At 45.6% G+C, this 17,842-nt stretch overlaps 1 protein-coding gene across 1 annotated transcript in view; it reads left to right on the forward strand.

Annotated features, from left to right (window-relative positions):
• Window positions 1-17,842, forward strand: part of si:ch211-168d23.3 (BRD4-interacting chromatin-remodeling complex-associated protein) — a 62,152-nt gene that overhangs the window by 8,678 nt on the left and 35,632 nt on the right. The window contains exon 7 of the mRNA XM_032511084.1: window positions 1,083-1,316. Coding sequence (XP_032366975.1) covers window positions 1,083-1,316 — 234 coding nt within the window. The remainder of the gene's footprint in view (window positions 1-1,082; window positions 1,317-17,842) is intronic.

Genomic DNA, 17,842 nt, shown 5'->3' on the forward strand with positions numbered 1-17,842 from the left:
GGTCCACTGACAGGTGGAGGCTGGCACGGGCTGGAGGCTGGTGTTGAACGCTGAGGGGAAGTCCACCAACAGGTTCCTTGCATATTCCCCTGGAGAGTCGAGGTGTTGCAGGATGTAATGCAGTCCCAAGTTGACTGCATCAGCCACAGACCTGTTAGCCCTGTAGGCAAACTGCAGCGGGTCCCGCAAGGGGGACTGTGATGTCCTTCAGGTGGGCCAACACCAGTCTCTCAAAGGACTTCATGACTACATATGTCAGAGCGACAGGCCTGTAGTCATTCAGTCCAGAGATGGAGGGTTTTTTGGGGACTGGGATGATTGTGGAGCGTTTGAAGCAGGAGGGAACTTAAGATAGCTCCAGTGATCTGTTGAAGATCTGAGTGAAGATGGGGGCCAGCTGGTCTGCAGGATGGTGACACACCATCTGGGCCAGGAGCCTTTCTGGTCTTCTGCCTCTGGAAGAGCTGGCGCACATCCACTTCACAGATTGTGAGTGCAGGTGAGGGGTCAGTGGGGGGGAGGTGACTGACTGAAGGTTGAGAAGGGTGTGGGGGCGGGGTGTGACTGTGGGCTTTTCAAACCTACAGTAAAATCCATTCTCCTGTAGATTGGTAGTGTCTTCAGGCCTCTCCACACTGGCCGCGGGTCAGTGTTGGGGGGGTGGTCTCCTGTAGACTGGGAGTGTCTTCAGGCCTCTCCACACTGGCCGAGGGTCAGTGTTGGGGGGGGTGGTCTCCTGTAGACTGGGAGTGTCTTCAGGCCTCTCCACACTGGCCGAGGGTCAGTGTTTGTGAAGCGATTTTCCAGCTCATCAGCATAGCTCCTCTTAGCTGCTTTTATATACATACATATATATACATACATATATATATATATATATATATATATATATATATATATATATATATATATATATATATAATTCACACTGAATTACATAAGACAAGAAAAAAGTGCTGCTTAACAACTGTCAATATTTTAAAGTTAAAGCATGGTGCACTCCTGGCAACCAATCTGTGATGTTTTAACATATTTTGCAATTAAATTGTCAAATAAGATGTCTTTTTTGTGGCCTGCTGCAGCCCTATGGACAAGTCCTCCAGCATGTGTCAGTGCAGCCCACCACTGCAGGGCTGCAGTCCTCCTCTCCCCCTGTGGTCACAGTCCTGCAGCCTTCCCCTGAACCACCTCTGGCTCCTGATCCAGCTGTGGAGATCCCCAAACTTGCGCTGTCCCCTGCAGACATGACCCGAGTAGTGGAGGAGGTGACCCACTCACTGAGCCAGAACGAGGCCTTTATGCAACATCTGCAACAGGTCAGTGATGTAAGGCTTGTGCAGGTTTACGTTGGTGTGACAGGGCTCCTCCTCAGTGATGGCGTTTGTGTTTCTAATAGTATTAGTAATAGGGCAAAGTGATAATTCAACATTGTTTATTGACTTTCAGTGGAATCACATTCCTTCCTCTGCCCTTCTCTATCTATATATGCCTTGGGCTGGCTTCCTTTGTGTTGGCGTTCTAACCTCTGGTGGATTTCTGAGGACTATGGTTACCTGGACCAGCGAACCATAGTCTCAGATTGGACAGATAGTCTAGCTTGCTGTTGGATTACCTGCAGACATCTGAGGACCAGGTAACCATAGTCCTCAGATTGACAGATAGTCTAGCTAGCGTCTGGATTTACCCTGCAGAGATTGAGGACCAGGTAACCATAGTCCTCAGATTAGACAGATGGTCTAGCCTAGCTGTCTGGATTTACCCTGCAGAGATCGGAGACAGGTAACCATGTCCTCAGATTGGACAGATAGTCTAGCTAGCTGCGGATTTACCCTGCAGAGATCTGAGGGTAACCATAGTCCTCAGTATGGAAGATAGTTAGCTAGCTGCTGGTTTACCTGCAGAGATCTGAGGACCAGGTAACATAGTCCTCAGAAATCCACCAGAGGTTAGAACGCCAACACAAAGGAAGCCAGCCAAGGCATATATAGAAGAGAAGGGCAGAGGAAGGAATGTGATTCACTGAAAGTCAATAAACAATGTTGAATTATCACTTGCCCTATTACTAATGACTATTAGAAACACAAACGCTCATGAGGAGGAGCCTGTACACCAACGTAAACCTGCACAAGCTCTGACTCACTGACCTGTTGAAGATGTTGCATAAAGGCCTCGTTTGGTCCAGTGAGTGGGTTCTACCTCCCACACCTGGGTCATGTCTGCAGGGGACAGCGCAAGTTTGGGGATTCTCCACAGCTGGATCAGGAGCCAGAAGGTGGTTCAGGGGAAGGCTGCAGGGACTGTGACCACAGGGGGAGAGGAGGACTGCAGCCTGCAGTGGTGGGCTGCACTGACACATGCTGGAGGACTTGTCCATAGGGCTGCAGCAGGCCACAAAAGACATCTTATTTGACCATTTAATTGCAAAAATATGTTAAAAACATCACAGATTGGTTGCCAGGAGTGCACCATGCTTAACTTTAAAATATTGACAGTTTAAGCAGCCACTTTTTCTTGTCTTATGTATTCATGTGATTAATATAATATTATATATAATATATATATCTATATATATATATATTTAAATATATATATATATGTATGTATATATCTGTATGTATATAAAAGCAGTAAGAGGAGCTACTGCTGATGAGCTGGAAAATCGCTCACAAACATGACCCTCGGCAGTGTGAGAGCCTGAAACACTCACCAGTCTACAGGAGAACACCCCCCCCAACACTGACCCTCGGCCAGTGTGGGAGGCCTGAAGACACTCCAGTCTACAGGAGAACCACCCCCCAACAATGACCGCGGCACTGTGTGGAGAGGGGCTGAAGAACATACCAATCACAGGAGAATGGATTTTACTGTAGGTTTGAAAAGCCCCACAGTCACACCCCGACCCACACACCCTTCTCAACTTCAGTCAGTACCCTCCCCCACTGACCCTCAACTGCACTCACAATCTGTGAAGTGGAGGTGCGCCAGCTCTCAGAGGCAGAAGACGAGAAAAGGCTCCTGGACCGATGGTGTGTCAACCATCCTGCAGATCAGGCTGGCCACCATCTTCACTCAGATCTTCAACAGACATGGAGCTATCTAAGTTCCTCCTGCTTCAAACGCTGCACAATCATCCAGTCCCCAAAAAAACCCTCCATCTCTGGACTCGAATGACTACAGGCCTGTCGCTCGACATATGTAGTCATGAAGTCCTTGAGAGGGGCTGGTGTTGGCCCACTGAAGGACATCACATCCCCCTTGCGGGGACCGCTGCAGTTTGCTACGGGCTACACAGGTCTGTGGCTGATGCAGTCAACTTGGGACTGCATTACTCTCGGCAACACCTCGACTTCCAGGGGATATGCCAAGGAACCTGTTGGTGGACTTACCCTCAGCGTTCAAGCACCAGCCTCCAGCCGTGCCAGCATCCACCTTCAGTGGACCACAAATCTGACTGACAGGAAGTCAGCAGGTGAGGCTGAAGAACATAAATCCAGCAAACAGATATTAACATTGGTGCCCCCAGGGGTGTGTGCTCTCCCACCGGCTCTTCTCTCTTACACCAATGACACCCATCTGTTAAAAGTTCTGAAGGTTCTGAGGACACAACGGTCATGGGCCTCATCCGGGACGGTTATGAGTCGGCCTAGAGGGATGTTGACCCCCCGCTCGACCCCCATCACCATACTCAAACAACCCTGTGTCGCTGTGGAATCCTTGGGATAAACTAAATCCAGGACCTAAGGGGGAGCCCAACACTGACACCATCATCAAGAAGGCCCAGCAGAGGCTGGTCTTCCTACGCCAGCTCCGGAAGCTAAACTGCCTAAGGGAGCAGCTGGTCCATTTACACAAGCTATCTGTCTGTGTCTTCTGCTCATCCATGACTGTCTGGTTTGGTATCTGCACCAGAAAGGACAGGCGAGGACTACAACCGACAGTTAGGACTGCCTCCGTCCACCTCATACTCTCCAGAGTTCAGGAACGGGCAGGAACCATCACTGCAGACCCTCCTCTCACCAGCACACACTGTGGTAGAGTCTACAGAGCCCTGTACGCCAAAAACAACAGACTCAGAACAGTTTCTTTCCAAAGCATCACTCTGAGTGAACAGCTGATTTTGACCCATAGTGTCAGGTTCCATTCTGTGCAATAACCAGCAACACTGTCTCTAACCAGCACTGGTTTACTGGGTCCACTTATTATTATTATCATTCTCTATTTCAGAGCTGTTCATACCGTTATATTGAAATTAATACTTTCATAATAACATAATATTATTTATCCAACACCCTTTGCACTATGCTCATAATAAAAAATAATTATCTAAAACTATCATAATACACAAACTATCTAATATAATTAACTCCGCATACTTTGCACTTTTCATTTCACTGATGCCTCAACCTGTCTATGATTTTCTGTTTATAGTGTGTATATATTGTGTGTATATGTTGTTTGCTTTGTGGTTTGTTTGTATGTGTAAGTACATGTGGCAAATACGATCCAAAGCAGAATTCTCGTATGTGTCCTACATGGCTTATAAAGCTGATTCTGATTCCGATACCCCCAGTATGTTTATTAAGTTTTAGCAATTTAACAACAAAATCCAGTATATTTAACATGTTTCTGACCATTTTGCAAAGGCAGTTATACAGTTTGGCAGACTCCGGTAATAAAAATCCCTGTGTAGTCCATAATAGTGAACACAGCCTTGTTTGTTAACGTTAATGTCATTATGTTTTACATGGAATTTAGGTGCAGAAGAAGTTTACAGGGCACCCAGCGATTAGTATAAAGGAGAGGAAGATGTTAAAAAAAAACAACAGTCAAATTCAAGCTGCGAAGGCAGAGATGCCCTGACGTTCAGGTTCCATGTAAGTGTAGGATCCTACATTTCTCAGCACTACAAATATCTATTTTGAATAAAACCTTTTTCAGCTTTAAAAGCCTCATTCTTCAAAAAATACATCCAGTTTGTAACACAGGACTTATGGTTAAGAGTTTTTCTTCAAGCCCGAGCTAAGATGGTTTCTCAGATTTGGATTTCACTTTTCTCAGATTTGGATTGCTGCCACAGCACCCCCCCCACTCTCCACTATACTGTTTTAAAGGCTGAGCTACTCCCTCAGGATGAGTAAAAATACATATAAACATGATAGAAGATTTGATTGCAAATACTTGAGACAGATGTGGCAGCTCCCGTGGGAGTTGGTGGAAGGGCTCCTCTGAGCCGGTCCTCTCCTCTGACATGGGCTTTTGGCATCCGCACAACAGAGGGCTGCTGGAGACTCAGCTGTCCTCTGTCCTCCAGGTGTGAGCAGCCGGGCCTGGGCAGCAAAGGGCAGGCCCTGAACTACTGAGGGGCCGTTCACGATCGAGATGGAAGTGAGATCTGGGGGAAGCACCCCTGAACTGTAATCAGCGTAATGTGGTTCAAGAGCGGATGTGGGACCAGGGTGGTGCGCTGCCCCTGTCTCCTGGAGTGTAGGTTCCAGCCAGCTGTGATGGCATCTGGAAGACGGTAGGGGTTGCTGACGTAGCGCAAAGGTCCTGACAGCCTGGTGGCTGGCGGAGCGCTAGCTGCCTGAAGAGGTGGTGAAGACGGGGGCTGAAGTTGAGCTGTCTTTGGGGCACAGTCAGGATCTGAGTAAGCCTATCTACGAGATGCCCAGTGCGAGGGGTATACGAGCGTCGGAGGCAAGGCCCGGATGACTGGGGTCAGGAGCGGAGGAGCTGCGCAGCAGTGGGAGATGGTTACAGGGGACTGGCGCGGAGAAGGAAAGGGTTTTGGCACTGGAAGAGTCCCTGAGGATGGAGCACGAAGCGCCCTGGTTGCCAAAGCTGAAGGCTGACGGTTGGGGAGCTGCTGCATGGTGGCTTGGCGGCGGAGCAAGCAGGCGTTCTGGCCTGGAGGTTGGGACAGCTAAATCATTGTTGGTGAGGCGTCCCAGGAAGAACTTAAACGTAGACCTGGAGTGGGTTTTTTGGCACAGAAGGCTTGGCCGGGCTAATTTGGCACTCGCTGGCTGAATGTATGAAAGCAGCTTGGGTTGGATGTGAAGAGGGGCACCCCTGCAGGATGAGTGAGCCCGGTGCCGTCGCCTGCTGTTCTCGGGTTGGGGTGATAAGGGACGAACCCTGGTCACACTGGGAAGCCAGCCTTGTGATGGATAACCTACTGGTTGTCTGGCAGGACTTCACAGAAAAGGAGGTCTCGGAGAAAGCAGCAGGGAAACACGTTCCAGGCAGGAGCCCGCATTCAGCTGAGGAGGGGGCAGCAGGTCTGTAGAGAAGTGGCAGCCTGGGACCAACAGCCAGGAGGGGGCGGGGAGGCTCCACTGCTCCTTGCTCTTATAGGTCTCTGATGGGCAAGGTCCAGACTGGGCATGTATGGTACAATGGTGGGAAGAGGGAGAGGGCCGGCGAGTAAGTCTAGAGAGGACAGCGCTATGTGTCCGCGCAGGCTCTGGGCCGCGCCTGCCCTCCATGAGCCTATGGTCTGCTCTTCGTGATCTCAGCACTCCTCTGCAGGCTCTGCTGGAGGATGACACCATGCCACCTTCTGCCCATCCGCTTCCTCTATTCCTCTCCTTCCTTTCCTTGCTCAAGAACCAGCCTCCAAGGTGTCCGCCTGCACCAATGCGGGGTCTTCTCACACCCTCCAGGCGATGACAGGAGGGCCCTCCTCAGGAAAGGACAGACCACACCCAGTGGGGGTGGGTCGGGGGAAACACGACCGTCCCCAGCAGAGAGACGGGGCTCTGGAGGAGGAGAAAAGGGAGGGTTGCAGACACAGCACCGAGGAGAGAGAAGAGAGTGGAAAGGAGAGAAAACAGACATGAGTTAGCAGAAGTAACGGGGAAGCTGTTTCAGGCACAGAAGGAAAAAAAAATCTTCTGGAGAAAGCCCTGGTGATGCTGCTGCTGTGGCTCCAACACTCACGGGGCACTGCGAAGAGGAGGCCTCCCCAGGGAGGAGCTTATGAGCAGGTCTCAGTTCTGAGCTGGGGGAGGTTGAAATCAGGCGATTTTGGTGGGCCGCTTGGCGTTGAGGAACTGACACGCAGTATTACAGACACCTCTCATCTAACACTGTCCAGCCCCCCTACACATCTCACAACTACCAATGTGCCAAGAACATATCCACATCTCACAATTATCATTTTTATTTTTTATATTGAGTCCCTCTCTGTTGTAGATCTTTATTACCTCATTAGTCCCATGAAGGAAGCATTCAGGGGATTGGGGGTCACTGTAAAGACAAAGAGAAACCACACACAATATTAAAATATGCATTTTTGATCCTTAAGGCAAATCAGAAATTGCAGGCATGGCAACAATGGTTTAAGAGGACATTAAATCATACTGAAGACACACCTGTCCCTGTATATAATACTAATACTCCTTGATCCTCTACGACCATGTTCTTGTGTTGGCTCATAATAAGAGTCGATCACTACCACAAAACATCAAGGTAGAACGAGCCCGTCTTCATCCTCTCTAGTCAACTACGGACAAAGACAATGCATTGGTGTTTTAGTACTATTGAAGGATCCAATTTTTTGGAGAAACCAACTTAAATACCACACATTTTACTCTTAATATGGCAAAGCAAACTATTTGCGAATTGCTATATTCAAAATTATTTTTTATGTAGGAGTTTTAATTGTGTGAAAAAGGTCCATTGACAACTTTCTGAAATGAGATCCTTTGCTAACAAGTTCCTAGTGGCCCTCCCCAACAGTCCACATTGCCATGGCTTGGCTGTCTCTCAATTGCTATGTTATTTTATTATAAGTTTCAATTCATAACGAAGCGTTAATTCAGGACAATTACAGTAGAGCATGTCCTCAGACCACCATAATTTACAAGGGACCAACAAGTTCGTAGTAGTTCTCTCAGAGTTGACAGGGTTGAGGGAAAACTTCCTTTTAGCGAAAACCTGGACAGACCACAGGCTCTGTGAAGCAAATCATTTGTTCCTATTAATGATGTGTAATGTTTAATTATGGTTTCCCATTATGTATTTACTTTCAGCCTTTCAGTTTAATTCATTTCCTGGTTAAGCCCATAAACCGTCTTTGTGAAGACGGTGCATGGACATCTTAAATGGCAACGGTTCCAGAGCCCAGTGCTCTATCTTGAGTCCAACCAACGTCCAAAATACAGAAAAATAATCCGTTACAATGATACAAAAAAGAGTGGACAAATCAGCTGAGACGTTATAAAATTTTTTGCGTGATAATGGCTTATATGATGGATTGTCAAAGAAACAAACGAACAGTAGCTGGTATGTAACGGATGCCCGACCAGGTGGTCTCCAGCCTTTTCACTGTACCCCTGTATCACCAGAAGTAGAGAAGTCAAACCAAAGAGTGCATCTCTCTTCTCTTGAGATTGTTAAGTTGAATGCATGCAGAGGGGAATCGTATTTCCAAGAACAATATCTTAAAAAGTATATGAGATAATTTGCAGAAAGCTCAGACAACCATTCAGGTGTGGGTCCCAAACCAGAGGATAGGAATACACTGATGGAACAATTTTAAAGTAAACATGATGAAACCATTGGCAACATCCTGAGTTATATCTCTTTACTATGAGGCATTCATGTATCCACTCGCCAGAAGGAGACGACCCCAACACGGACCATACTTCATAGGTGAGAGGCCCCATACAGAGTGGTCGGCTGAGTTTATGGGGTGCATATGGGAAGTCGTGGCCGGGCTCAGGTGTAGGGAGGCGGCGCGATGCCAGCCGAGGCGGGCGGGTCGGACAGACGGCGTCCTCCTCTGCGGATGGGCATCGATTCGTTGCGTGTTCCAGGTACGGGGATAGCGGGGAGAGGGAGGGAGGGGGGGGGCACAATAAAACACCAGATCTAGCTGTCAGGGTCACCCGACGGTTCACAGCTCTACGTCCTCATCTGAGCGGCGAGATGACACAAGAATCAATAATGATTCATCAGTTTTCATCAGCTTTGGCTGTCTGGGAGTGGGCATCGCAGAGGGGAGTAACACAGTTACAAGTTACTGTTCTGTACCATAGTTCGTGGATATTTTTAATGTACTTTACTGATTTATTTTTGTGAAACTTTTTACTTCTCACTCCTTACATTTAACACAAATATCGGGTACTTTCTATACCTTTACATTTTAAAAAAATTGGCTCGTACTTGAGTTTGCTACAAGAGGTATGTCGGAAAATAGCGCGGACACGCGCACCCACACGCGAGGCGGGGCGCGCCGCTACACGGAGAAAACAAGTGAGAGAAATGAAAAAGGGGGACAAGCGTGTACCAGAGGATAACCAGCTGAATTGGGTGTGAGAGTCTTTGGACTGTTAGTTCGTTCCCTCCTGTTGTCAGTTCACTTAAGCCTGTTGTTTGGTCTTATAGTTCTTCTACATTAAAGTAAGTTAGCTGTGGTGTTCTGGTGTGTGTCTTCACCTGTAAGCAGTGTGGTTCTGGTGGTTCTTCACTGTAGCTTGTGGTTTGGGGTTGTTCTTCACTGTTAGTAGTGGTTTCTGGGTGTGGTCGTCACCTGTCTTGCTTAGTGGTTTCTGGTTGGTTCTTACTGTTCAGCTAGTGGATGGTTGTGTTTCACCTGTAGGCTAGTGGTTCTGGTGTGTGGTTTACTGTTAGCTTGTGGTTTGGTTGGTCTTCCACCTGTTAGCTGTGGTTTGGTGTGTTCGGTCACCTGTTAGCTAGTGGTTTCTGGTGGTTTTCACTGTTAGCTAGTGGCTTCTGGTTGTGTTTTGTTTTCTTCCGTAGCTAGTGTTCTGTGTGTCTGTCACCTGTTAGATCAGGGTGCTTGGTGTGGTGTTCACCTGTAGCTAGGGGTCTGGTGGGTTTCTTCACAGTTAGCTAGTGGTACTGGTGTGTTCTTCAATGTTAGCGTAGTGGTCTGGTGTGGCTTCACCTGTTAGCTAGTGGTCTCTCGGTAGTGTTCTTCAACCTGTAAGCGGGTTTGAACGTGATATTAATCAACAGTCACCAGCTTTAGTCGCTATGGAGTGTGTTTTTTTTGACACGAATTCAGATCAATGAATCAATTGACAAGTGGATGGAAACTAGCTGAGACAGAAGTTGTGATCGTCTGTTTAACAGACACACTGGGGTGAGTTGGACCGATCAGCTTTAATCCAATCCTCTCTAGTCCTCCAACTTTCACAGTAATTTCACTGGGTTATCCTTATTTGTGGTTCCTCATCAATACATAGTCAATCTAAAATGGGGGAAATATTCTACTTGTACGTGCATTGGATCGCACGACTAAGGACAACTCAACAGATTCGGCCATTCTGCATTATTCCACAGCCAAATCATGTGGCGTGTTGTGTGTTAACGGTTAGCCCCTAGTAGTATGATTGTGTTAACGTAGCACCATATAGTATAGGGCGGAATGATATTGAAACTTGAAGAAAACACAAATGGATTCCATCAGCCTCCAGCTTATCTGGAGCACTGTTTGAGCAAAGTAGGCATCAGAAGGAGCTCTGGCCAATGTGCTGGGGAACTTCTCATTAGTGGGGGGGGTTTGTTTTAGTCATCATATGTTAATCCTTTATTGTTATGGCCAGAAGCCATATTGAGACAACATCACATGAGATCATTTTTTGTTAAGGGAAAGAGAAACAAATAGGAACTGGATCTGTGCATCTCTCACAGAATCACAATGAATGTCATATTCTGCCAATAAGTCACGAATGTATTAACCTGGCGTCCAGCTCATGTATATACTAATCATATATGTGATGTTTAGGCTTTGGCAGACATTCCCTTTAAACATGTAGTCATTGACATCTAAAAAGGACGTGTCCCCATGTCACTGAAGTTTCCTCAGCGTCTCTCTAGTAACATTTGTGTGGATCAAGGTGCTTTGCAAGGCTCATTTTACTTTTGATAATTAAGTAATTCAAGCCTTACTTGTGTTACTTTTACTTGAGTAAAAGAAGTTTAATCAGTACTTCACTTTTACGGCGATTATTTTTAACCAAGATCTGTTATTACTTAAGTAGTACAGAAAGTGATACTTTTGCCATCTCTGGTGATTCAGACACTGGATGGAGGGATGAGCGCGGAGAGGGGGAAGGCGGGTGGGGGGGGGTACGTTTTACCAATAATCGTGTCATATTGTAGGCCACGATTAAGTGACATGCACGCGGAGAGAGGACTATGGGAGCTTTGTGGGCGCATCATTGCAGAGCGGAGTGCCGAACGCCTCGGCTGTATAAGCGCCCCCCCCCTGCGTTCTGGATGGGAATGTCTGTCCTCATGGATGAGGGGGGTGGTAAACGAGAGAAAGCCAGCAGCAGGCAAATGTTGAAAAGTCGGCAAGTTCAAGCAAGTAGACATTACTCACCGTCCCGACTCATTCCAGGGTAGAGAACCCCTTAAATAAAAGACAACCCCCCCCCACCCCCTCACAATTAAAAAAAAAAAAATGTTTCAAAACGACAACCCGCAGTTTAACACCTCCGAGGTACCGATCCGCCAATGAAATCCAGGCACCCAAGCCCTCATCTAAAACTGCAGCGAGGCAAGTGCACTAGCAGGGACCAGGGTCCGTGATGCGTCTGTAGGTTACGTAAGGTGAATGTGTGTTCATGGAAAGGACATGATGTCACGAACGTGCAGGATGCGATGCCCTGTTTCGCTCCTTGTTGTTGTGTTTTTTTTTTTTAATATTTTTTCTCCTCGTCCCCTGAGGGGGGACCGCGCAGCTGACGCATGTGCTAATATATCGCGGTGGAAAAGGCTTGTGTTGAATATCATTCTCCACGCCAGCCTCGAGCGATTTCCCATATCGTTGGTGCCATTAGATAATTCCGCAATTCCAAAAAAAAAAAAAAAATCAAGAGGAGGGGAGAAAAAAAAAAACAACTCACCCTTTCTTTGTGTTAATTGTCCTGGTCAAGGGGGCCTGCGCCATGCGATTCTCACTCAGTGGTCTTCAGTGCTAAAAGGAGGAAGGGGTGGTGAGTAGGAGTGGAGGGACGGAGGAGGAGGAGGAGGCGGGCGGGGGGGCGGGTGGAGGGGTGTGTACCGGTGCGGTGGGTGGTGAGGAAACAGAGACTAGGGAGTAGATCACAACAAAAAGGTGGAGTGGAGAGAGAAAAAAAAAAGCAAAACACTCGACGAGAGAGGCGAGGAGGCACGCTGAGGAGAGGAGAGCATGGCGCTCCGCGCGCTCGTCAAGGCGGCAGACACTTTCAGTGTCCCCGCTCTGTCCAATCACCCCGCTACACAGGTTTTCCTTACCTGCATCTTATGGATTTTTTTTTTGAAGTGCAATCCTTGAGTCAAAGAACTGTTTATACTGAGGGGAGTTGTTAAAATCAAATATTTAGAGAAAGCGCTTAATATACAACATTGTGCCAAACAGAGGAAATTACCATGAAAAAAAAATGCAAAGAGTAGTTATAATCCTCAGTGCTACTTTTAATACCACTAAAGAAGAGGGAAGATGAAAAGGCTTGAAAAAAGAAGAAATAAAGGGGGAAAACCATCCGGAGGAGGGTGGGACAACCAAGAAAAGAAACAAATAGAGTTTTGAATTGTATTCCCATAATAAAATTCTTAGTAGCCTGCAGTTTCTACAGTCAAATGAGAACTCAGAAAGACACAAAAAACGGGAAAGACCGAAGGGAATGAGGAAGAAAAAAATAAAGGAAGAGAAAAGAGACAAGTAGATAAACACAAGACACCAAGAAATGTTTTTCTAATCTTATTCCTAAAGGCTTATGTTTTTGGAAAGCCCGGGAAACTAACACGGCAAATATGGTTTCCAGATGGTTCCAGACCACAGTCACCACTTATTTAAGAGTAAACTTACAAAATCTCCTATCTGATGAAGCTTCTGTTAGGGAGTGAGGAGTGGCGGGGAGGGTGTATAAACGCAGACAACGACACCCTTCTCTCTGGCTTCTCGTCAAAAGTCAGCAGATAATTACCATATAATCAAAATTAATAAAAATACGAGAGACGCAGGCAGGACAGCCCGGCCAGGTCACTCTCTTGACCGGTTCCTCTTGTTCTGTGTAAAGTTTAGACTGCTGGGGGAATGAGCTTCCTTTCCTTTATCTTTCCCATTTATGTGATCCATTGCCCATGAAATGGGCGGTTACTAACCTAGCTCTGGGGGCAGTCACTCCCGGAAAGTCCTTATGTTCTTTTCCCCAGATGTTTCCTTGATCAACGACGGCTCCAAAAATCATGGGTAGCAGCTGTCACCAGGTCGCGTAACGCTGCTACGCCCGACTACCAGTCCGCTACGCCTGTCCGCTTGCTGGCCCAGAACGAACCGCTAAAATAGTATTCTAATCACTATTATCTTTATTGTGACTGTTTGATGCACTATTCATATAAATCCCAACCGTCATCAGAGCGCCGCCTTACCAAGAGCCGTGGTCTGTCAGGTTTCTGACACTGTCACACTTGGTGCTGCTCTGGAGGAAAACTACGAGACTGTTGGGTCATTGTGAAATTAATGACGTGGATAGACCCACCTCTCTCTGGGAGTGTCTCAAAATAACTTGTATGAATGATATCAGAATAAAATTGATGGAAATGTTTATAAAATCTATTTCCAGACTAGGAGACTGTAATTGATCCTTTTGAGTGAAAAGGGGGAAATCAGGTTTACTTTATTGACCAGCACAATGTCACACTGCAATGCTCTCACAGGAGTCTAAGGACCTCTACGGTTGTGCTAAAAAGATGAAATAAAAAACCGGATTTTAAGGACACAATTTTCTTGTCGATGAAATGTATCGGTAATAAAAATATTAGACCACCCCTATGTTAATTCCCAAGAGGAGAGGCAGTAGTTTTTGAAAGCCAGTATTAATGGAATCAGGATAATATTGATTCCGATAAAGTCCCTTGGCCTTGGAATTAAAACAGCCCACCCCTTCATCACAACCCTTCACCATTCATAGAGATAGGCAGGGGATCTAAGATCAACTCTCAAATGCAAACAACCATGGCATTTCTAGTGTGGGTGAAGGGTGTGATGATGGGTGGGTATTTTAATTTCAAAGGCCAAGGGACTTTTCAGAATGATAGTATCCCAATCCTGAAATAATGGCTTTTATAGAATAATAAGATCAAACCGAAAACAAAAGAAATTAGCTATATGGAAAAGACCATAAGATGTGCAATAGAAGGAAACCAATACAAAAGGAAAAGAAGAAATGGCAAACAGGAGGGCAACAAGACGGAGAGAACACTTAGTATTAATTGAAATCTTATAATAAGGAAACACTTTAAAATACAAAAATGCAACCTCTCCCATGAGCAAAAAAATCGTAAAAAAATTAGATCATAATAAAAAGCTAGGTCAAAACAAGTTACTCAAACAAGTTGAACCACAGTTACAGATCGGAAAAATAATATTGCCCCCCCCTCTCAGAGGCTTACTTGCTGATGCTGGCTGACGGCGCAGCAGCACGTAGATCTTCATCTTTGATACCAGTCCTTGTTTTGTACGGCATGGTACGTCTGTGGTCGGCACGGTAGATGGGCAGCACAAAGAATACCATTACAGTTTCCCATTTCTTTGAGGCTGGCTGCCCTGGCGGACAGACAGACGGACGGACGGAAGGACGGCCACCCGCGGAACCCAAATCAACAGGGATCAGGCATAGAGAGGCGTACCCGCTCACTGTAACCGCCGCCTCAAGGGGACATGAAGTAGTGTCGCTGGGAGCCAGGGAAATCCAGTAAAGTGCTTATTTTAATTAAGTATCGATGTTTGGCGCCAGAGTAACGAGGTAGGTACGCAAGGTGGGACAACATATTAGTGATGTATCGATATTTTGTCCCATTGTATTCAATATATTGAAAGGACCCACCATCTTGATGAATTCAGTCAGCTGAAGCACTCTGGGACATGAGATTTGTGCCAGACTACACTTTTTATCTCATAACTTTGAATTCAAATTTTAATGGCACTTAGTTCTTTCCTGTTCAACTTACACCAAACAGCTGAGGTCCGCCAGGCGGCGATGAAGTCGAACAGATGGCTGATTGTCGTTACGTTTATCGAGGTAACTGTGGGGGTCATTCTTTTAAATGCCCGCGTAATCTTACACACTCCTGCAGTAGGGGAAGAGATCAGCATATTACAACATTGATATAAATCATGTTAAACCCAGATCATCGGCATGAGAGGAAAACAGACAAAGGGTATTTTCGTTTCGACATGGGACACAGATGGAAGGAATTTTGTCAAACTGTTTGCACCTATGTGGCAAACTAATGGGGATTGTGTGCTCTCATGTTGAGCTTTACTGTACGTGTGGGAAGGCAAATTATCATAAGGTCGCATGTCAAAGTGTCCTAAAACCCAAGTTGTTGTGGCCAGCTGGCATGCCCGCGCCGTGGCACCGCGTGTTATCGATGTATGTGAATGAATGAAAAAAGAGAGATGAGAGGAAAAAAAATCGATTTCTACGCGTCGGAGAAATGTGATCATTTACCATGTCATAGGGCACTTCAAAAACGGATACAAAGTCAAACAATGAGGATACATAAAGATTACTAGGTTCAACAAGTTACGGGCATTCAAGAAGGAGGACACTTATTCATCCCACAAGGTAATGAAAGGTAATGCTGGGGCTTTGTAAACATCAGATCAATAGAAGTAAAATTGCACATTTTAACATAGTGCGAGGCCTGCAAGTGAATAGTGTTTGTGTTGCAATGGAGGGACGTGCAGCTAAGGTCCTCAAGGATGCAGGGAGGAAATCACGTGGAAGCAAGGAGCACTGAGAAGTCAGTACTTGTATACTAAGCGCTCCAGTCCTTCAACAAACAGCACCATCAGCTCAACTTCCATACACGCGGGACGGATTCATAATCGGTCGTCCTTACTAGGGCCACCCATTGGTGGGCTTGCAACACGCAGGATGGTGTGAGACTAGAAGAACACCACGTGTGAATCAAGAGTATATGGTCGATGTCCTGCTTGGAGACAAGATCGGACTAATGGCACCTTTTTCATGGTGGAATGCACTTTACTGAAAGTCACTTGGCAAACAAAGCGTCAGCTAATGAAAATCTAATGTATGCATAGCCAAAAAGTAATCCAGGTGTGGACAGCACAATTACATGCAGTCAAACATGACACAGTATGGGCAGTCATTATGTATTTTCCTAATATTATCTCATAAACTGAGTTTTGGTGGGGACCAACAAGTATTTAAGTCACTGACTTTGAGCATGGTGGTAAACGGCTAATGGGGGGTTGTTGTGAGTTTAAGGTCTTATAAAAGAAAAAAAGTTTATAGTCACCGATTGATCTTATTTGTTGTTAGCTCTCGGTCTGTTCAAATGTAGCTACATTTGCTCAGATAATAGTCTGTAGCAATTAAACAAAAAAACGTTTATTTTTCGGCCCAAAGTGGTATCAAGCAAACAGGGACGGGGTAGCTAGCTGAGCCTGAGCTTAAAATACTTAGGTAATTTAGCGTTAGAAACAAGACTTGAATAGCCAAGCTACAGTTAAAAATAAACGTAGCGAGTGTGAACGGGGATGGTTAGAATAACCAGCTGGGCTTTAGTTGTCAGAGTTCTTTCAGTTCATGGTGATTCTTGTCAGCTCTCAACGCCAAACAAGTCCCACAATCATGCTAACGTTAGCAGGGGCGCCTCAGGGAGCTTTTTTATTGAGAGAACGTAAACAACTGAGTGCGAAAATAAAAAAAAACCGACAGCAATAGGCTTAATAGTCTTCATGATTGCTAAACAAAACATTTACTCCAAATTTGTTCACGGCGTACTAAACCATGATTGCGTTTCTGTTTGTAATTAGGTAGCATTCAGGCGGTGTTCCGTGGATTTTCTTGAAATACTTGCTTCTTTCTCGGATGAGTGACCTGTGATAACGGACAGAACAACTCGCTAAATTTTGAAACCCTTGCCTTTGCCGTTCTCTGTTTTTTTGTTGTTGTTGTTGGTGTAATTTTAGTCTACCGGCGTTGGTTTAAAAGCTAAAATTGAGTGGACCAGGATCACAAGCATATCGCCTTTTAAATAAGGCCAAATACATTAATATTATTTAAAGCGTAAACAAAATTTAAACAATTCTCAATACAACGTTTCTGAACGTCCCCAAGAGAGGGGTTGCAGAGCAGGAAGTGTTTACTCACCGCGGGCCCCGGATGTTCTGGTGAAGGACAGGAAACAACAAAGAAGAGAAAGCAGCCCCGGTTTTTTAAAAAAATTAATGCGAACCACCAGAACACAAATATAGCCAAATACCAGGCTATCGTGACAGTAGGGGAGTGTAATTACTTTAACACCCATTGTCAGGACCTATATTTGTTTAGAGCTAGCTATGCCGGTTGTTAGCGTTAGGCGAGCACCGCGGCCGCTGCTGCTCTGTGCGTTAGGGACCTCATGGCTAAACAAGTCTATTTTAGCCATTCGCATGAAAAGAACGTAACGTTACTTCGACGTTTAACGCTATTAGGGACGAACGTTAAGGCGGCAGATAATTTCAAGCTCCAACATACGTGACTATAGGTTTTTGATATTCCTTATTTCAGTGGGTAAGAGAACCTCATTAGTCCTATAAAGGCGGGCATTTGCTGTTACACCAGCAAAAGGGGATAGTGCTAAAACACGAGGCCATCGCAATAAAAAAGGAAAACAATAAAACAAAAAAGAAAAAATAAAAAAAAAAAAAAAAAAAAGAAAATACCACTAAAAAAGAAAAAAAAAAAACAATTATAATAAAAATAAAATACACGACATAATAATAATAATAACAACAATAATAAATAAAAGCATGAACGAAAGGAAAAACCAATAGACAATAAGGAAAAACAGTATAAGTAGC

This window comes from Etheostoma spectabile, unplaced genomic scaffold (genome assembly GCF_008692095.1).
Source record: "Etheostoma spectabile isolate EspeVRDwgs_2016 unplaced genomic scaffold, UIUC_Espe_1.0 scaffold314, whole genome shotgun sequence".
Classification (NCBI taxonomy): Eukaryota; Metazoa; Chordata; class Actinopteri; order Perciformes; family Percidae; genus Etheostoma; species Etheostoma spectabile.